The following is a 22492-nucleotide window of genomic DNA, read 5'->3' as shown; positions in this document are numbered from 1 at the left end:
TAATGGCTAAGAAAGAACCTGTGATTTTTACTGCTCAGCAGAATCACAAAGATTTGTGGGCTCCCTGGAGCAGCTGGGTTCAGCCTTCTGGGTCATGAGCCGGGATCTCTCTGAACACTTGGGAACCGGGTGAGGGTCGGAGGGAGTATTGGACTGGTAACTAGTTGAGGGGTGGGGGGGCGGGAGGAAGAGACCAAGGCTGAGCTGGGAGAAAGTGTGGGAGCAGAGGGCTGATAGGTTGGAGGACGGACTGTAAAATCAGAGACCTGGCAAAATAATGAAGAAAACAGTATGCTAAGGTGAGGCTCAGGTGAAAGACTTAAGAATCAGAAATTCAGGAAAACTTGAAATCACAATTCTCAGGTTGACCAGCCCTCTGTGACATTGGGCAGATGGATTTGACCTCTTTCCAGCACCTTTTCGTAAGAGAGGCTGATCTTTCCACTCAGTTCCCGGGAGGGCCCCATATCATGGATTAGGGGGACAATGTGAGGAACAGCAACTCTCCAAAGGCACAGGCTCTGCCACATGCAATAGGGGGTCCTTTTGATGATTTTGGCCTTCTGCCCCCACCCCCAGGCACTGGCCGGCTCCTCTCCTCTGTCCTTTTCCTGAAACACCTGGACATCAGCCACCTAACAGGAAGCTGGGTGTTTTCCCCAGGCCCCAAGGGCGTGTGTTTGTGTGTGTGTGTTGCAGTTAATTTTAAGAGAAAACTAAAGGACAGGAAGACAAACAGTTCTACATCAATTCTGCATAAAGAATAAATTCAGACGTTTTCATGCCCTCCAAATATTTTCCCCAGTCGCCTCTGAGAGTCTCTGAAATCCCTTGTACCTGTGCGAGGTGCCCTCCGGCGGCTGTGTTCTTTTGCACACGGACACACACCCAGCTCCCGGTTACACACAGTGATGTGTGCTTGGAAGATTTAGAGTCATTTCCATAAGTGACATTGAAGTGAAAATATATTATTGAGCAAATGAATATAATAACGATTCCAGCAGAACTTGAGCCCAGGTGCAATGAGCATTCCAATGCAGGCATAATCAACAAGTCTGCTTACTTACAGCTTCTTCTCTTTCACGATTCATGGCCAGGGCCTCAGCACTCTTATCTACAAGGTCGGGCAGCCAACTAGCTGGTCTCTCTCTCCAAGGCCATCCCCGAATGTCTGCATCTTTCCCCCCTTGCCTTGCCCCGCTTGCCTGGGGACTTTGCCACAAATGGTTGTGCCTGCTGAAAAACAATATTATGAATGTAACAGATATGGACACAGTTGTGTATAAAAGGAACACTTGGTGGTTAAACCAGCGCTCACACCTTTCGGGGCTACCCAAGTCTGAGACCTCATGCATGAGTAATAAATCTTCTCCTGACCTCACCATTCCTGAAGTACCGCTTGTTCTTCCCTTGCTTGGGTAAAAGGGTAGAATTTATTTCTACAACAATATGAGACCATCATCCTTTTTTTCCGTGTAAAGTTTTTATTCCACTTTTTCAGTTTTCTGACATATATTGAAGAAGGAACTTGCAACATGTAAAGGGTACTTTGTAATGATTTGATATACATAGGTACATGGAGAGACTCCTCCAGTTGAGTTCATGGGATGAGAACATTTAAGTCTAACTCTCTTAGCATATTAAAAAAAAATCACCATCCTTAATGTGAGGCACTGTCGGGCCTCCCTGGTGGCGCAGGCGGTTGAGTGCAGCACTGTGAAGCTGTCCACAGCCTCTGAAGCGCCGGTTCGATGCCCGGCCTGTCAGGGAGAAAACCACATGGTGCAGCAGATCTCTCCTGTCTCACTTGCTGCTCCCTCCAGCAGTGTGTTTCGGTCGATCTGCCTCTTCTGTTCCCTGCTCTGTCTCTGGTGAATCCTCTCATCCTCCCGTGCATCTGGCCTGTACCCCAGTTCTTGTATGCATGAATAAAAAAATCTTTTAAAAAAATGTGAGGCACCATCTGTGTGCCTCCACACCACCAGGTCAAATAAAAATCAAACCAGTAGCCAAACAGTGGGATGTTGACTGTGCAGCTGAGAAGGGATGCAGGCCGCCGGTGGTCCCTTACTGACCTGTCCCTGTGACCTTGGAGTCCACACTCTGCCTCATGTGCCCTTAGGGCTGTGTCACTCCCCGATGGCCTCATCTCACTTTCTACAGTTTTCCAGATCCCTGCTTTTCCCAGAAAAGTACGGAAATGCATCGCAGTGCAAAAGACCTTCCCATATACAGAGAGAGGAAATTTGATGACAGAACCTTTCTACCTCATCCGGGTGAATCCCAAGGAGGTTTTGCAGGGCTGTTTGGTTAGGGCCTGAGTCTTAGTAAGCAGGGCCTCCTTCCCCATGATTATCACCTACTGGGATGCTTGGAAAGTGACATATTTTAAGGCACATGGGGATAGGGGTGAGTGGGTGCTGCTGCGCACTGGCAGACGTGGTGAGTCTGGGTCTCAGCTCCTGCCCCCGAAGTGTGAAGCGAGTCAATGTCTTGTCCCCTTTCCTCCAGCTGAGGGCTCCCTGTCTCTCTGACTGCTTTGCCAGCCCTTCTTGGTTACGATCCTTCGAGTTCTCAGTGTTCAAATCAAGAGACAATTATTCCATGTGCCCTTCCCTGGAGAGGCTGGCTCTTGCTCCAGGGTCACCCCCCTTCCCAAGTCTTCTCACAATACTTGGTAGCATTTGTAGGGTAAGGAAAAATGTCAGGCTTTTCTGCCCTCCTGCCATCAGGATAGATGATGGATCCTTGCGGTCCTGAATGCATGCCTGATGGCGGGTACCTGGAATAGCGTGTGGGCATAGGTAGATGGGATTCACCTGGGCTGAGACTGGGCTTTTAAGGGCGGCATCACGGGGACGCCAATAGAAGCCGAAGAGAAGCCGAAAGAGAAGCCGAGATCACTGGAGAGCCCAGATAGAGTGAGGATTTGCTGGGGGCTGGGAGAACTGCCAGCCTCCCGGCCCCCCTGCACCCCTGCCTGCTGTGTACCAGGTAAATCCCAATACCAGGAGACTCTGACTCCTCCTTTACCCGGTCTGCTGGATCAGAAAACCTACCCTGTGGCCCATTCCTGGCCCTATACATCTCAGTTTACCTGTGGCTTCCTCACGGATGCTCTCACACCTGTCAATTCATGTCTGTCTTCAGGTGTCCATTTTTCCAAAACACTTATCATTTGAAATCGCATGTATTCATTGGTTCCCTTGTCTTTCTCCCACTGCTCTGCGTGTCTCAGGAAATACTGTCACTCTCCCTGTGTCCCCAGGGTGCAGCAAGCATAGGCGTGCTTGTTAATTAATGAATAAACTCGTTGGGAGAAGGGATTTTTGCTTGTTTGTCATAATTTCCCGGGGTTCTAGCATCTCACGCTGACAACACGGCCAAGAGACCTGTATCTGTTCAGGTGTCTTCACTGCCAATTTAGCCTGAAAGAATTTTGATGGGTTTCAGCTGATCGACCATCAGCTGTTTTTCTTTTTCCATACAAGGACACTTAATCCAATATGAAACAAGCTGCTCCCAAGCTGGAGGCTTGGCGGAGAGAAAGGAAACCCTTTGCTCTTTGGACTGGACTGCATTTAATCATGTCTAGGTTTTACCTCCTGAAGGCTTTTCTTGGTCAAGCTCGGGAAAGTGCCCTTTCCTCGGAGAACCACACAAGACCAAACCTCGAGTATGAAAGAGCCAAGCAGTCCCCAAAGCAAAAAATCAGAAGCATTGTAGATGGATTCCCCTCCAAAGATTGCAACCTCCCCCGACCCCCACTACCCAAATGTATGACTTTTCTAAACTATCTTGAACCAAATGGATGCAGGAGGATCTTTCAGTTTGGTATAAACCAAACTGGAACTAGATGAGTGAGTTACCAAACAGATTCAGAAGAATTTATCTTTCCTAAATTTTAAGGCTGTAAATGCTTCTGCCAACATTTTCTCTTCGGAATACTGGATGGGTGTGTCCTGGCTGTGACCCCTTGAACTGGATCAGTGTGGATACAGCAGACCTGGAGTGGGGTGACATGATGCCCACAGGGGAAGAGAAAAAGATGCAAATTGAATGCAAATGTTCCCAGGGACAGGACTCCCATTCTCTGCATTGATCATGCCTTATCAAGCTGATCACTTCTGCCTCAGGGGCTCAGCTGCTGAAGTCTCTGCTACACTTTAGACCAAATCAGAAGCCTTTTCTTATAAGTGGAGCAATGCTTCGTAAACTCACTCGATCTTAAGAGTCACATGGGGAATTTTAAAATATGTAAAGTTCCAGGGTTCTCTCTTGGAGGTCTGGGTAAGAAATTCATGACTATGAAATTTATATTTGTAACATGAATCTCAGGGGATTCTCCTGCTGAGGCAGGTTTGGGTAAAGGCTTGGTTAGTTCACTACATTTGTCATTCGGCCAATCGCCTTCCCTGCAAGCCATGGCAGCTGCCTCCCCAAACTTTGAATCTAAATCCATTGGAAGAATCTCTTTGTTCTTTTGGTGAGTTCACTGGGACCTCCAGCGTGGTTCTGCAAACGTGCTCAGACCCCTTCTCTGGGATCTGGAAGGAGATGCTGCAGTGTGAAACGTGGAAACAGACAGAGGCAGAGGCGGCAGAAGACCCCTGCCAGGACAGCAGCTGTCTCTACCACCAGGTATTTTGGGGCCGCCTTCTTATGCTGCTTGTACAAGCTTCTCTCCCCACCCCCACCCCCAGTGTCCACCTCCACCTCCAAGCCCTTTCTAGACTGTCTCTACTGGTACACCACTGCCTTATCTTCAAATATGCATCCCACCTCAAACTCAGTGGGTTCAGAACTGTACTTATTTGCTATCCTCTGTATCCCCAAATCTATTTGTTTCTCCCCTGAACTCTCTTCCTGGGTTACCTCTTATAAGGTGGAATCATCACCCACTTAGCTACCCGGGCCCTGGTCCTGACTTCCCAGTGTTCTCATTCCTTGTGTCTAATCCTAATGATCTGTTGAAGGCAGTGGTTTGCAACCATGGCTGCAAAACAGAATCATCTGGAATGATTTTAAAACAAACGCATGCCTGGGCTCCACTCCCAGAAATTCTGATTTAATTGCACTATGTGCTGTGAGATCAGGCCATGGATGGCTTGAGGCTACCAGAGGAGGGTTGGAGTGGGGAGCACAGGGGGAGGCACCCACTGGACTATGGTGCCTTGGTGGTGGCCCTGGGGTGGTCACTACAATAAAAACAAACAAAAATAAATAAAATAAAATCTTTCCAGGTGATTCCTGTGTGCAGCTGGTGTCCCTTCTCCACCCATTACATCCCTGCACACCTGGCGAACAGCAGGGCTGGGACCAGGCTGCAGAGACAGAGGTGCTCACGTTGGACATAAAACTGGAGGGAGGGACTGAACCCTCAGTGGCCAAGATAAATAACATCTGTGACAGTATGTTAAAAGAATGCCAAAAAGTGGCTGATAAACAACACATCAAAATGTCACACAAGCAGGCTGTTTATGGTTTTCTGGACCACCTTGTATCACTCCGAGGCAGTTGTAGCTCATCCCTGCGGCCGCGGCTCCTGGGCCATCCTGCCCCTCTTGTGGTTTTGAGGGTTGCCAGAGGCTGTAGATTGGGCAATGAAGGCTTTAGATTTTTTGACCCAGGGAGTTTTTATTGACTTTTCCCACTTGGTTCAAAACATGGGGGAGGGTATTTTGCTAAGAGTCAATAGGACCATGTGGCTCAGGGGTGCTTGTGATGGGACCTGAGATTTCTTGCTTAGTCTAAGTCCTAGATGTGCTGACCACGCCCAGCTCCCCAGCCTTATCCATTGCTTTTTCCACTTTGAATGTTTCTTCATGCGTTATTGCTCTGCCTTGCAGTTCTTCTAGTGCACTTTGGTTTTCCTGGCAGCCATGACTTTACCCGGGCGTTTTGGTTTTTTTTCCTGTTCTGCAAATTTGGGTCATTACATTGCATCATTCTTTCTTGTTTATTTTTTGCCCTGCACAAAGGCATCTGGCTGAGAGGGGGACTTGACTTGGAGGCCAGCCTGGCCCCACCTGCCCACCCTCTGCCCAGGCATGATGCTGCATCCTTTGGGGTGGGAAGGTGTCTTTTCTCATTTATTCACCCAGAGGGGGCACATTTTTCTAACTCTTCCAACAAAGCCTTCCTGTTGTGCCAAGTTCTTTCCCTCCTTCATCTGCCTGAGGAATTCCTACCTGCCATGGCACTATTGACCTCACAGTGAAGTCTTTCTCCCTCTGCCGCCCAGACAGAGTGACTCTGTGTTCCCAGTTACTGCCTCACCTTCCGCATGCTTTTATGGTGGTGGCTACCTCAGTGAATTATAATTACGTGACCTGTCAGAGCTACGGGGCTTGGGTTGGCAGATCAGCCTGGCATCTATCAGTCAAGAGCAGGGCGGAGCATCTTTCATCTAAGGAGGTCTTTGAGGAACACTCGAATAGCAAGTGGTAAAGGAAATTATTCAGACAAGCGACTCCTTGTTTTACTCCAGGAGACCAAACGATTGGTCCGGGGGCTTTGTCAGTCAGAAGGGCTGGGCCACTCAAGGTGACAATGAACCCCAAAGCCTTGGTGGCTAAAAATTAAAATATCCATTGGTATTTTTTGCTCATGCTGCCTGTTCACCCTGGACCCCAGAGAGATGGAGCAGGCACTATTGTGATATGGAACAGGCACTGTGGAGAGATAGAGCAGGCACTATTGAAATGCTGCTGGTCACACTGTAGGGAAAAGCTCCCACAGTGAGTGGCTTGTGCCCGAAATTTTTCTTGGAAGTGCCCTTGTTTCTGCTCCAACTTATTTTTTTTAATATTTATTTTATTTATGCATAAAAGAGCTGGGGTATAGGCCAGAGGTGTGGGGGGATGAGAGGATTCACCAGAGATAGAGTGGAGAGCAGAACAGGCAGATCTACTTAAATACACTGCTGAGGGGAGCAGCGGACGAGACAGGAGAGGTCTGCCGTGCCATGTGGGTAGCTTCCTGGCCGGGGATTGAGCTCATGCTCATGCTGCAGTGGCTGGCGATATCTTGATAGCGCTGAGACTTTAACCTCTGCGACCCCAGGGAGACCCCTCTGCTCCAATTTATTGGCAAGAATTAGTCTCAAGGTTCCACCCAACTTCAAAGGTGCAACTCTACCTATCACATAGCTGGAAGGTAGGAAGGTTTGGGAGCATTTGACAAATAACATAACTGGTAGAGACTGCCATTTTCATAAAACACACGGATGTCGCTTATTTCCTAAATAAGCACTTCTGCCAGTTGTTTTGGTGTTTAGAAAATGAATTATCAACAGCAGGATATGAAAATAACTAGGTCAGCTTAAATTCTGATGTGTGGTCTTTTGGGGGCTATCTTTCAGAAAGGGACATTTCTGCCAATATGTAAAGCTTCTTATGGGGTATGTGTCTACAGATGTGATACAGATGAGGCTGCAAAAATCAGCAACTCATGACCCAAGTGCAGTTGCAGATGAGATTCTTAGTATCTTTTTAAAAACGATTTGTTTATGCATACAAGAACTGGGGTACAGGCCAGAGGTGTAGGGGGGTTGAGAGGATTCACCAGAGACACAGCAGGCAACAGAACAGGCAGATCCACTGAAATACACTGCTTAGGGGAGCAGTGGGCAAGATAGGAGAGGTCTGCTGCGCTATGCTGGTAGCTCCCTGCCCAGCTGGGGATCTAACTTGTGCTTCAGAGGCTGTGGATAGCTTCACAGTGCTGTGCTCAACCCCTTGCACCACCAGGGAGGTCCAGATCCTTAGTATCTTAGTAAGATGATGAAAGTAAATGGCCTAACCCAGCCACTAAATCAAATGAGATAGCGGATGTGGAAGCCGTTTGAAAATTGTCAACTGCTAAGGTGTAAAATACCATAAAGTGTAAAGTGCTATTTAAAAATAAACAATCATTAGTCTAAAGGACCAGTCATTTCAAAGATCCTTAAGTTTTAAGATCCAATTTGGCTACAGGTATTTCCTACTTTCTTCTCTGTATATTTTTATTTGCCTCGAAAATAAGCCCCTACTAATGAGGGAGATACAGCAAACAGTCTTTTAATCTGAATCAGCTCTATATTCAAAACGAAAAAGGAGAAGTTCAGTTTTTCCAGAAATAAATTTTCCTTGGGGATAAGGCCTCTGACTTCGACATTAAGGAATTTAAAAATGAATTGCAGATGAAGTTTCTTCTACATACAAATAAAGTCCAGATGGAAACTACAAGGAAAGGTTGCCTTTGCAGCAGATATTTTAAAAAGCCTGAGCCCTCAGTATAAGCAGATGGGACCTGTTTTAGGAAGATGTGCTAATCCTAAAAATTCTTAACAGCAGAATAATTAAGAGGTGAATTTCTCATTAAAAAAGGAATTTTAAAAACAGAGTGCACCCCTCCGTTGGTGCTTTTATATCACATAAAGGCATGCTAGTAAGTAAAGAAGTGTTATTTCCATAAACGCAAATATATGTACAATGCTAAAATTCATATCTGTTTTACATCTGTGTAACTCTATCTGTGTAACTGCATATACTCCATTTAGCCTACAGTTAGTGCATAATAATAGACACAATTAAAATTCCAACCAGCATTGTCTATCTTGAGTCCTGTGATGACACAGTTATCCCAAGATAACTGTGACTGAGATCATGTGAAATATGAAATGAAAACTTATGTCTAATTCCCGAGTTAAAGAATGTACCTGTAAAATAAAGTGCGAACTAATCTCATGTCAGATGTCAAATATTTACACGTAAGTGGTTTACTCCAAGAACATAATACATCAATAAATTTCTCATAATTTTCACATTAAAAAAAATCTGCTTGGAGGATTCTACCAACCCCCAAACCCCGACTTCATTTAACTGCATTCTAAATATGAGTCAAGTCCTAATAGTTACACTAATTTTAGAAAAATCCAGAAAAATATCCAATGACATTTCCAAATTGTACTTGGTAGCTCTCTGTGGGATAGATAACATCAACTTTAAAATGTCATCATTGAATTCACCTCTCTGATCTGAACAGCTTGAACATGGGACTAATCTAATCCTACTGATTTTGTTGAGACATTCCTAAAGGATTTCCTAGAAAGATATTCTGATGGTGTTTTAAGAGATGAAAGTATCCTGTGTCTCCTGAGGGAACCACTTTGAAGTCCTTTGAATCAATACGTTCTGATATTCATTAATTGAAAATTTAATTCTAACTAATCCATTTTTTAAAAAAAAGATTTATTTATTTATGCATACAAGAGCTAAGGTACAGGCCAGAGATGCCGGGGGTGAGAGGATTCACCAGAGACAGAGTGGGGAACCGAACAGGCAGATCGACCGAAGTGCACTGCTGAGGGGAGCAGCGGGCCAGACAGGACAGGTCTGCTGCACCATGTGGGTTGCTCCCTAGCCAGCTGGGGATCCAACTCATGCTGCAGAGGCTGCAAATTGCTTCACAGTGCAGTGCTTAACCCCTTGCGCCACCAGGGAGCCCCAAATCTATTTTTGAAGAGTGTTAAACACCATCTCTTCCAAGACACCAGTACCTTAAAACTGGCCTAAGTCATTAAGACATTTGTAACAACTCCAAGGAAAAGTCTGTCTTAGATGTCAAACCATTTATCTGAGAAGTCAAGATCTTCTTGATTTACATGTTGAAAATGTAAATGATTCACAGTTTGAATGTATAAAAAAAACCTGTTTTGAAAAGAAGGAAAGGAAGACATGAATCTGGCCTGTGTGAAGTAGGTATGATCCTAGATAAAGGGAGAAATTGTTTAAAAGAAGAAAGATTTAAATAGTGGATAGGCTAAGAAAACTTTAGCCTGAACAGACCACAAGTTGAAATAAGGTATGAAAAATAGAAGACTCTATGCTTATGAAGAGATAGTGAACTTTAATATAGAGGGAGACAAACCTTTGATGTGCTTTAAATCAGGAAAAAATAAGGAACAATTAAGGATATATCTACCCTACCCAGGAAGGTATTCTGTTGATACTCTAACCAACTGAAATAACCATAACCATTACACTAGGAAGCTACTTTATAAAGAAGTTCTTCAGTCATACCCTTTCCTTTACATAGATAAAATCAGAAAAGGACCATAAACACCTTTCAACACATTACATTTAAGTAAATGAATTTCAGTCTTCAGATAATACTTGTTGAATTGAATGAGTACAGTATGCTAACCACAAATAGTTGTATCTAATCTCTTGAGTCCTCAAGGATCTTGATTTAGAAAATTATTGGAGTTTTTAGCTTTGTGTGAGTAGCTGCATAAACTTGAAAGAAGAAAATTGTATTTTTCACTAACTGTTCTGTAATGTCATAAAATTATATTTTCCTGGGTTACTCTCCCCTGAGTTGGTCACCCAACCCTACTCCTGTGGCTCAGAGAGGACAATTCCCTGCCACAGCTTTCCACTAAGGGAGCAGACATATGTAACCAGGTCTGTACCATGTGACTAAACCAGGCCAAGACAAATGGAGCAATGGTAGGTACCAGACCCAAGGGCCAATCCACAGCCTGAGTGTCAATGAAGGAGCAACTGGTGCAAAAAGAGTTCCCAGGGTGTCCCTGGTGGCGCAAGGGGTTAAGCACAGCACTGTGAAGCTATCCACAGCCTCTGCAGCATGAGTTTGATTCCCGGTGGGTCAGGGAGTTACCCACACGGTGCAGCAGACCTTTGCTGTCTCCCCTGCTGCTCCCCTCAGCAGTGTGTTTCAGTCAGTCTGCCTCTTCTGTTCCCTACTCTCTTTGGTGAATCCTCTCACCCCCACACCTCTAGCCTGTACTCCAGTTCTTGTATGCATAAATAAATAAGTCTTTAAAAAAAAAAAAGAGTTCCCAATCTGGACAATGATGATCAACTGAACCAATCAGCATCCTCCTCAGGAACATGAGTTATGACGTACAAGGAAAGTATCAGCTGGTATTGGATGGTAATGAAAACACCATAAAAGTAAACAGAGGGAAGAAAGTGTCCAAGTGACGGAGGGGGATTGTGAGATGGGGATGGGAGACAAGCTTCTCCCATTGTCTGACAGTATTTTGTCTCCATGAAGCTGACTGAGGCTGCATTGGGCTCCTGAGGAGTTTTGTCTCCCTGCGCCATTTGTGACCTTACAACTCCATTCCTGAAACTCCCTTAATGAGCCTCTTGCCACCTTACAATCCCCCAAGTTTCACTCACAGATAACTCAACATTTGGTGACATTGTGCTGTAACTTCAAAGGCAATTTGGCACCCAGCAGCTCAGTTTTGCCTTCACTAATTTTGGGAAAACATTTTTAGAAACAATATTAGCCACTGTGTGTGGCTTCAATGGGTTTATTAAAATTTGCCAGCCAGTCCTTCAGAAACATTTTCTGCCTACAAAACAAAATAAAATTACGATGAAGATGCTGAGTCATCATTTTTGAGATCAACACTAGAATGGGTGATGATGGTTTTCTTCCAGAGCGAATGTAAGATCATGTGACTTGAGTTTCTTTTTCTCAACTCAGATGCTTTCTGTGGTTTGTTAAATAATATACCACCTAATAGACAGGTCCGAGTCTTAATGTTTAAACATTTTCTCTTAAAATTTTAATTAATAAGGGCAGAAGGTCAAACTCTGGTGCTCCCTGAGGTACTGGCTAAGACTGATAACATTGCTCAGGGCATAGATTTCAAAAGGAGCAGCTAATTTGAGTGAAGCAGAAAAACAGAGGTAAACATTTCTATTGTGTAGAGGCTGAATTCTTGGACTGCAGGTGAGGGCCTGGATTCTAGCTGGTTCTGACGCTAACAAGCCATATTATTTTGGGCAAGTCCTTGTATGCAAAAGGAAGGAGTTGTGTTCCTGAGACTCTCTGCCTTGTGTTTTCTCCCCTACAAAAATGTAAGCTCTGTCAGAGGAACATCATCTGCCTTGTGTGCCTTGGGCTGAGTCTGAGAACTGTTCCCTGGCAGCTGCTCAGGAAATATTAGTTGCTGCTATTGAGCAATCCATGTTCTACATTGTTCTTTGAAAAGGCACCTTTAAATGTTTAAAGTCTCAGCTATTTTCCAAAGCACGTTCAGATGGCAGGTTCTCAACACTCACTGATCTAAAATATCTCATTTGGTTCTCAGGGGGTGTATGCCTGACTTGTTAATACCAAAACCCCAGGCATGGAGAAGCCTTGCAGAGTGGGAGGAGGCGTGCCCCGTGAGTCAGAAGACCTACCCACCAACCATTGTGTGACATGGGTAAGTCCTTCTGTTTTTCCAAGGTTCTGTTTTCTCATCTGCACAGTGAGCAGGCTGAACTTGACCCTAATGACCCTCTGGTGGCACAGCTCTGACTGATTCTGTGATGTGTAACAAGAGTGTGTAAGGATGGACAAGTCCAGTGGGAAGGATGAGGAGCTGCATGAGGAGTGAAGGCAAAGTAATTAGTGCAGAGGCATTGGCTCATCACAGACCAAGACAGGCAGACTCTGCTTTTTATGTGCAGCAGCTAAAATCCTTTATGAGCATCCGCTGGTGTGGCTCTTCCCTTTGCTATTACTGGCTCATCAAAGCAGGTCGTTGACCTCAGCAGATCTGCCACCATCCTCAGCAGGTCTGGCTGTCATGGAGTGGTGACACCATGGGGGAAGGCCCACCTGCCTGCAAGCCAGTGGCATGTCCTTGTTATGGGACTGCCCAGTTGTAAGGATCTGAGGATTCTGCATAACTTTTATCACAAGCCTGGGTCAAGCACATGGGGGGGCCCCAGTAGTAAGTTGCTAGCCTCCTCTATGCTTTGTCACATTAGCCTGACCCTAATTTCTTCAGACCAGGGTCTTTTGGTGCCATTAGTAAGAGGCAGCAATTCTTTCCAGCATGGCTAAGGAAGGGAATCTCTCAGTTACATGGGTGAAGAAAAAGACACATAGTCACAGTTGGGTGGCCAGCAAGATTGTAATTATGCTTGAAAGGGCAGCCTTCTGATGAGGGGGCCAGATGGATGGAAAGGACCAGAAAATACGGAAGAAAGAATGAGCCGGTTCTTTGTTGGCAGCGTGTTTCCGTGGCCTCTCCAGAAGTCTGCACTGGGGTGGTCTTCTGGGTTTTCATCACTCATGTGTCCTGTGGACATTATAACCCTGAGTCTTGCTGGGGGCTGAGTTTAGCCCGTGGGATGACATACTCCTGCGTGGGGTCAACAGTCTGGAAAGAAAGAAAGGCCATCATCAACATCTGAGCCAACACAGAGGATGATGGACTAGATCTGCAGGAATAGAGCTGAGATACCATCATTTTCACCCTTTTTTAATAAAAAATGAGGCTATCCAATTCAGAATGCTCACCCTCTCCCCTCTTAGCCATTAAAGAATCAATCTTTGTGCAAGATTCTTGACTAGCTGACCAATGGGAATGGAAAGTTATCCAAGAAATTCCTGGAGAGGGTAATAGAGACCTTTTTCATTGTGTAAATGTCCTCCAGAGGGTTAATTATGATAAATGATATCACTGTGTCTTGGACCCTGCATTGTTCAGGAAAAGGCTAAGTCTCAGATAAAAAACCAGAGGGATTGGCTTAGAGTTGTCTAGTTCAACACAACACATTGAACAAATGGGCTGAACATGATGTCACTCAAATTTTAGTTACTTCTGATCCCCATAATAGAAGATTTGTGTCCCAATGTGGCCTTCTCGACGGTCTGGATTTATGTCTTCAAGCCATCGTGACCTAATGCAAGTAACCTCCAATTCTAATCAGCAGCATTCCCTCTGTGTTTGAAAGGATTACAGCCCAAACACTCATCTGAGATTCCAGATGACGATGACAGACCTAGCCCAGATCCTGGGGTAGCCTGGGATGCTGGAGCTAGACAGTGACTCAGAGAGGCAGCCAGTGGGGCTCAGGGGACAGATTTAGACCATGGATCCTAAAACGAGATCCATGCTCATACACATTTCCCATCTCCATTGTCTCCAGAGATGAAAGAGGTGCCCTTGCTCCTCTTAACCCTCATGCGGACCCTTCAAGCTGCCTTCCCTTTCCAGGGACGATCACCTGTCAGAATATATTGCCAGTGGCAGAGGCAGAGGGGACTGGTAGGGTGTCAGGCAGAGACAAAAGGCAGAGCTTGCTGTTTATGCACTGCCCTGGTATGATTTAATTCACGATGGTTCAAGCACCACGTGCCAAAAGGGATGGTCCTGCCCTGCCTCTCAGGTCAGTAAGGCCACTGGGAACGAAGCCTGGCTGAGGAAGGAGGGCTGGCTAGTTCTTCCCTGGTGAACGTAGATGAGATTTACCTGCAGCTGAATGGGGGTACCATATGAAGTTAATGCTACATCCTCCTCAGCTCCATCACTGTCTCGGGCTGAAAGCCAAAGGAGGGAAGGACGGGGTTAGTGTCAGAGAGTCACCTGGAGACACAGTGAGGACTATGAGAACACTCTGGACCTGGCCAAGAGGCTCCTGACCCTTTAAAAAGGTATTCTCAGTTGAAGCTGCTTTTTTTTTTTCCTTTTTAATCTCTGATTTAAAAAAAAAAAGAGTGCTTTTTTAGTTTCTGAGGAAGACTGTAGGTGGATTGCATTTGTGTGTTTGGGAGAAGCTCACCCAGCTTTAGGCATTAAAAAGGCTGAAGGTTCATGGTCTTTAGAGGAAGAGGAAGTGCGGGCTCTGGGCCAGGACCTTTGCCCCCTGGGTACCCTCAACTGTAAAATATAAGGCCTTCACTAGATCATCTCTAATGCCCCTCTAGTCTTGAGACTCTACAAGCTTTGATTTAAGTTTTCAAACTGGATAGGATAGGGGACCTCCCTGGTGGTGCAAGGGGTTAAGACACACCACTATGAGGCTATCCACAGCCACTGCAGCATGAGTTGGATCCCCAGCCTGGGAGATATCCACATGGCGCAACAGACCTCTCCTGACTTGCCCGCTGCTCCCCTCAGGAGTGTATTTCAGTCAGTCTGCCTGTTCTGTTCCCCACTCTGTCTCTGGTGAATCCTCTCACCCCCCACACCTCTGGCCCCGTTCTTGTATTCACAAATAAATCTTTAAAAAAACAACAACAGGACAGAATAAAGCAGTTCCCTAAGAATGATTTTATACCATCGTAGACTAATCCATACATGGCTATTTGTGTCACGTGTGTCCCTGCAACAAGACCATAAGCTCCCTGAAGGCAGCTTCTGTCTGTAAGGTCAGGCCCTTGCTCGGGAAATGCATTGCTTGTCTGATGGTGGTGGACACAGTGTGTTACCACTGTTCTCACTGAGCGGCTGTGGCTGAGCTCATGGAGGCTGGTGCAGCCAGATGCTCTACTTGTTAGCTGTGTCAACTTGGACCCTGTTCCTTAACCTCTTGTTGCCTTTGCTTCCTGATGGGACTACCAGAGGGATGGTGATGATCAGAAGAGTGACTCTATTTCACAGTGTTGTCAGTGCCCTCTTGGGGCAGGGCATGATGCAGGCCCCTCCACCATGTTATCCTTTACATGCTCTTATTGGTGCTGGTGCTAGTGGTGTTATAATGGTGGCTCTGCCATCTTCTCCCTGCCATTTTTTAGTGTTTGGACCCTTCATGGCTGAATGAATAGAATCTGTGGTTTAACTTTGCTGCTATGGCTTAACAAGACTCTTTCACCCTCAACCCCTTGGTAATCCACGTTCACCTACCATTGTCATAGGCCAGATGATAGAGAAGCTTATTCTCCAGCTCTAGTTCATCATTCATCAAAAATGATATTTATATATTAAATTGACCTCTCTGTATACTTATGTTTCTATATTATTCCTGTAACCACCTGTGATGCGAAATCTGAGTTGAGTAAGACCTTACACTTCAATGTGAAGGAGGCAGGACATTATAACCACCATTTCAAGACAAGGAGCCTGAATTCCTAGAAGAATTGAAGCACTTAGTTTAGTCTCAAAGTTGGTAAGAAGGAGAGCTGAAACTCAGAGGCAGGACAGATGAGACTGAATCCCACCCTCTTTTGGTGCCCCCATGCTGCTCCTGGGGTCTTCATAAATATCATTAATCTTGCTTTATCTGTCCTCAGACAAAGCACATCCTGCCCAGACTCACTGTCTTCTCCCCGTGACTCCTCTTCTCTCTCTGTGATCTGTAACTCTTGAGCAGTTCTGTGAATTGTTTATTGAAGGAAACGACACAAACTACACTGTCATATTGGTTTCTCCTGGTAAAGTGGGAGCTTTGAGGAAAAAAAATATTATGAACAGCCTAAAAAGGCTATATGCAGCAAAAGGTAGAATCTGCTTTAAGGAAAAACCCAAAGAGCTTATATTTGCAAGGACATTATTCTCTTGGTTTGCATTATTTTCTAGTCATGGGCTCATTTTTACATTACAGATCATTATGTTTGTCTTAGCATCTTTAAAAAGAATCATACTAGGTTTGTCTTTTTTCATTCAAACACTGGATGGAAAAATGCCCATAAAAACACGATACTTTCACATTTCCTGTCTCAAATATAAATGGCTCTTGCGTCTAGCAACTGGATATAACAGTGTTCTAATTAATCTAAGGCAGATAAAGCAGGCAAAACTGGGACAGGAGTTTTCTCTGCATAAGAAAAGGATTCATGGCTGATTTCTACTATATTTAGCATCTCTGCAAATTATATCATATTAAAAACTTTCAGCTAAAATAAAAGAGCTTTAACTTTTAGATGTTCAATTAATATGTAGCTTTTTAGGAGCATGTGTATCACACAGGGCAAAGAAGATTCGGTGCCTGGAATAACTTGTCTGATTGAATTTTCATCCTTCATCCAGATATTTGTACATTTTGGAATTAAGTCCATAAGCCACTTCAGAGAGATAAAATCTAATCTTCCAGGGAAACGGAGTCCTTAATCCTCTTTGCCGATCTAGTTCAGTTGTCTACCAACTCTTATTTTCATAATTTATCTAAACCCTTCCAGCTTTCACTTGAAGCTCTCTCCACCCTTGCCTTTCACTGGAGACAGAAAGTCACCAGGCACCAGCCTGGTGGAGAGGCGTCTCTCTACTTGTGACATCCCCTGCTGGTCCCCTCATGTCTCATTCCTCTTTCAGCTAAATAATTCTGGTCCCAAAAGCCAGTGGTTAATCAAATAATTATGTGATTGGAATCACAAATGCAAACAATAATAATCAGAAGAGGCACATGCAAATGCAGGCCTCACTGAACAAAATGTCCTCTTTTTGTCCAGAATTTAGAGAGAATTTAAATGGTCTATAGAAAAGTACACACAGCCTCAGAACTCTTCTTTCAATTTCATTTGTCTTAACCTTTCCATGTAGGGCTGATGTTTTAACCTTTTAATCATCCTTGTGGTTTCCACCGAGTCTCTCCAAGCTCCCCACCCTTCTCTTTAGTGGATCCCAGAACTGAAATGGTTTTATGTTTATTTTGTTTTTTGCCAGAGACTGACCGATGCCGAGGACAACAGCCGAATTGTTCTCACTGACCACGCATCTGTTTATAAGGTGCCGTGATTTTTTTTTTAGCAAACAAAAACTTAAGACTGTGGTAAGCTCCTTTCCCATAGTCAACTCACAATCTGCGTAGCACTTAGGATTTTTAAGTGCTTGCTGTTATACTGTACTTGTCTAGCTCCTGTGTGTCTATTTGTATGTCTTTCCTAGTTAGGTGTACACTCGTGCTTTTTATTGGCTTTTAATCATATTCTTCTAATTTTTGATATTTATATTGTTTCCAGGGGACCTAAATTCTGATGCTGTTCTCTAAGCTTAGGTTTCTAATTATTCTGCGCAATTTCAGAGCACAATCTATTGACCCCTGACTCCAAAATATCAACAAGATTGAGAATGTCTATCATTGCTCAGAAGTAGATTTTCTCACCCTGCTTGAGTAGTAAGTGTGCCCCAGGAGGCACTGTGCTTTGCAAGTCTTCAACTAAGATGCTCCTTAGAACCCTTTAAACACTTGCCTAATATTCTCAGGGTATGGAATATTCATCATTGCAATTTTTTGGTGTTTTAGGGTTATAAGACTATACTCTTTCTCCCTCCCTTCCTGTCTTTGTTTCCTGGAAACACACAACAACAATAAAACAAATAGAGGAGATTTTATCCTATCTTCCAGCGAGAACTATGAGAAGTCATTTTGAGAAAGATTGACGTTGCAATTCTGTCCCAAACCAGCAATGATAAACTTATTGGAAGGATGTATCCCATCAATTCCTGGCTCTCCATCAACTGAACTGAAAAGAATTAATGGCTGCGTCTATCTGAACAGGATTTAATTTGAATGTGTAATTAGTCATAGATTGCAGCTTAAAAAAGTCTGTGCACATACAAGGAAAGCTTCTATTAATTTTTTTTTGAGTCTGGTGAACATTATGTGTGCTTTACAATATACACAATAACATCCATCTTTGTACATTAGAAATAAATTGTGAGAAATCAGATGCCTATTAAGACACAAGAATGGATGTAGCATTCTGATATTGGGTTATGGATAATAGGCCAGATGTTTCAGAAAGAATTAATGAGTTTTGAGATATTTCCAGATAACTCAAATTAGCCACTGTTCCCCCAGGTTGTTGGGGTCCAAGTATCCTCATTGTCATGGATAATATAGTTTATTCTTTAACAAAATACAGTCAGGTGGCCTGGTCTTACATAAGGATAAATTTCTGACCCAGAAATTTTTATGAAAATGTCACAGAGCAAGTTGCTTTATTTCTATTAATGATCACACATCTGAGCTTTTACTCCAAATCCTGATTGAAATGGATCTTCCTGTCTCTTTTTTTTATTTTATATATTTTTTATAAAATATATAAATATATAAGTATATTTTACATCATTTTTCATTTTTGCACAATGTATGCATTTTCATCTTGGTTATAGTCCCCATACCATTCCCACCCCCTTGTTTTGATTCCTGTCTCTTTTTGTAGACCTTGAAGGGCTTTAAACAGCTCCTGGTTTGAAAAGCAGGAAGTCCTATGAATTAGTTATTATGATATTTAGACAATCAGCTTTGAGAATTAAATTTAAAAAATGACAAATCACCATAGCACTTAATGGTCCAAAATGATGGTCTTAGCATCCTCCAGACCTCACCTGCGGCCAGTTAACTCACTTTATAATGGGTGCCTTTCTTTACCCAATATGAGCACTCAGCTTTAACTTTTAAACGTTCAATTAATACACAGCACGCAGCCATGCCCTCTTAATTCAGAGCCTCGCATTCATTTCTGTCTTGGCCTCTCCCCATACATTTACAGTTTAGCCTTGAATCTGAGTGTCTTCATCTCCATTCCTGAACTATTAAGTCATCCACATCAATCCTGGCCATTTTCTTTGTGTTCCCTGTGGTTCACCCTATTGCCCTACTTCTCTCTTGCTTCTCCCACCACTTCCACCTCCCTGCTCCCTGGCTCCCCCAGGAAAGTACCTCTGGAGAGATCCTGGTTCTCCACTCGGTAGCTGCGTTGGTAAGTTGGCACGTGGCAGGCATTACCTGGTGCAGGGCACTCTGGCTTACTCGATCTGTAGAGAATGCAGAACTCGGGAATGATGTACAGCAGCAGGAACACCCACGCATTGCTGACCAGGCCGATGCAGATGACAGGGTCATCCCACTGGGGCTGCCGCTGGAGCTGTGGGTTGCCTCTCATGAGCATGGAGATCCACACCACCCAGATAATGATGGACACCAGCATGGTGATGAAGATGAGTCTTCCGTGCTGCTTCCAGTTCTCACACGGGCCGCAGAAGGTGGCCTTGGAGACGAAGAACGTGAGGGCCATCAGGAAGAGGACATAAACCAGGAGGACCACAAAGTCCACGTTGAGCTGGTAGGGTGTCATGTGCACAAACATCATACAGTGGGTCATTATGAGCGTCACGTACTCAATGGCGATGATCGTCTGCAGCAGGCTGGCGCCAATAGCAATGCACAGAATGGTCGTCCAACAGAAGGAAACTCTACCCCGGACCAGCTTCACCAAGTTGGAGGCATGAGCGAGGAGGCACGAGAAACAGATAGCAAAGAGAACCCCAAAGAGAAAGTAGCGTACAGGGGCAGTCTGCTCATTGAACTGGATGATGAAGGCAAAAGCGAGGCTGAAAAGCCCCAGTACAGCCAGGAGGAAGAGGAACTGAGTAGGGAGGACATTCCACTGGCTGCAGTCTTGAACCCTTCGCATGAGAAAAAGACATGCCAAGAGCAGCAAGATGGTGACCACTATGCCGATGGCTGCCAGGGCTTCCATGACAATGCCCCAGGTCCCATCAGTGTCACAGAGGAGATAGTAGTCCCCAGTGGACTTGACACAGTCCTCCTCGTACATGGTGACTTGTAGATGTGCCTCCCAAGAATGGTCTTCTGTTCCCCTGTAGAAAGAAAGAGATAAAGTTAGGATTCTTCATCTACCTTCCAGAACACCTGTTAGGTAGATCTATGCAGAGCCCCGTACAGGCCCCTTCCCAAGTGAAGAACACTCTCTCAGCTCCTTTCTGCTGAGGAAAGCAGAACAGACTTCACTTGGGAGCTTGACACTCCATCCCTTTTAATGTCACAGTTTCCACCAAGCCTTTTTGAAACCAAAGACCAACTCTTTGTCATAAAATTGGGTGTATGACTACATTTGCCTGATTGATGGGGTTCCAGTTAGACTCAAGAACCAGACTTGTCAACATTAATAGATTGTTGGGCCACTCAAGACACTGATGCACTGTTAGGAGGAGACAGGCAGATGATTTTCCTCCGTAATTTTAACGACATTCCTTCTTTTCATTGAAGTCCAGTCAGTCCAATGCCATGTTATTATTTAAATACCTTACATAATTCAGTATTAAATATTTGTTCATCAAAGAAGCATACAAAATGGTTTCTGCCTTCAGATAACTTTCTGGACAGCTTAACACCAAAATCTTAATCTTTACTGAGGTTGCCTAGAAAAATCGCACATCATCATTTGGAAAAAATTACACATTTTTTGTGTACTTTAGCGTCTACAACAAAACACCTTAATTCTGTGCTCCTCCAGTTAGTCCCAAACCAGGTGGCCGGAGCGATCTATGTTGAAAGCTGAGCTATGGCCCTTCATTCCCCACTTACCCTCTCCGTGTCCACGCTGGAAGCTGAGGCTGCAGTGGCTGCGAGGCTGTTACTGTCAATGAGTAAGAAGGAGACAAACGCAGCTTCTTTAATCTCTCCCCAAATGGGCGGAAGGACTGGAGGCCCTCACTCAGGTTCCTGCAGCACCAATAAAAAAGAACCGGAAGGTCAGAAAGACACACCTATTCCAGTTTCACAGCAACTTTTCTATAGAGATTTCCTTGGTGAGAACAATTGTTTTTCATCCAACTGCTGACCAAAGGCACCTTGACCTTGAGGAGGTCCTGAGGGGATGTGACTTTAGGCACTGCATCCATCCACTCCATGGACCCTGGACCCCAGGGACCTGGGCGTCCTCAGCTAGCCTCACGTGAGGCTACATCATTCTTCCGATCTATACCCTAAAAAGTCATCTCCTTAATCTTCCCTTGTTTTGATTTTGGTTGTAAGATCCAAAAGAGCATCCATTCAGCCAAAGAGTAAGAGTTTCATTGGGCCATAAAGAAGAGTTAAGTGCATTTAAAGGGCCAGTGGTGGGCAAATTTGTGAATTAGGGAGAAGGTGTCTTCTCTATGCAGCTACTCCCTACTTCTCTCTTTGGAAATCAGTCCTAGGTCTTAGTTGTCCATCAGGTGTGGGCTCCTACCTGGACTAGTTCTGCTTGGATTTGCCCAAGGCCTTGGTGTGACTTCCCCCTCTCCTCCCACTCCATAGACCCTTCAGAATATACATGTTCTAGGTCATTCCATCAGACATTCCTAAAACTCAGGAGAACGAACCATTGGAGGTTACCAGGTGATATTGGTAAATATATTCCTCTCTCATCAGTGGTGATAACAGAGCACCTAGTAGAATGTCCAATCTTCAGGGACAGCAGCACCAGCCCTCCCCACCCACCTTTACCCCTTAGTTCTTTGCCTGGATATTTCATTTTGGGAGAGGACTTCTGAAGACCCCAGAGTGGGGCCTGGTTTCAAGTACCCTGATGGAACCCTGCCTTGTAAGCCCACTGTCTTTCCTTCATACCTCCTGTTCCTGAGATTGAGCCAGCTTGGTTTTGCCATGCCCTCACGAAGAAACCAGCTCCCATCTGCTCCCCTTCTTTAAGACATTGTTCCCGTTCTGAGTTGCCTTTTGCTTTATTCCTGATCACTCTGTTTCCTACCCAAACACTTTCCCTTCCTCTAAGAGCTGGTTTCTCTCCTCTATGGGCTTTCTTGCCTTCCCTGATGCTCTGTGCCCTGGGAATGAACCCCATATGAGCCCCAGAGGGTGAACCCCACCACACAGAGGGGCTGTGCTGTTCTAAAGTATGGAAACCGTGCTTTCTATTTTATCTGTATCAATTTATTAATAAATGTAATAATTAATTAATTAAAAATAACAGGTAAACTAATCACTTTTATCTGTATTAGTCTCAA

General features: G+C 44.6%; 1 protein-coding gene across 1 annotated transcript; it reads right to left on the bottom strand.

Moving 5' to 3' along the window:
• Nucleotides 1-13105: 13105 nt before the first annotated feature.
• Nucleotides 13106-20301, bottom strand: GPRC5D (G protein-coupled receptor class C group 5 member D). Its single transcript, XM_037515281.1, has 3 exons — nt 19404-20301; nt 14273-14340; nt 13106-13177 (listed from the first exon to the last, which is right to left on the bottom strand). Exons 1-3 carry the CDS (start codon nt 20299-20301, stop codon nt 13106-13108), a joined length of 1038 nt encoding a protein of 345 aa, XP_037371178.1.
• Nucleotides 20302-22492: the final 2191 nt, after the last annotated feature.

This window comes from Talpa occidentalis, unplaced genomic scaffold, assembly GCF_014898055.3.
Source record: "Talpa occidentalis isolate TD23 unplaced genomic scaffold, MPIMG_talOcc4v2.1 talOcc4.16, whole genome shotgun sequence".
Lineage (NCBI taxonomy): Eukaryota > Metazoa > Chordata > Mammalia > Eulipotyphla > Talpidae > Talpa > Talpa occidentalis.
Note: the sequence above shows the minus strand (reverse complement) of the source record. Positions and strands in the feature narration are given on the sequence as shown.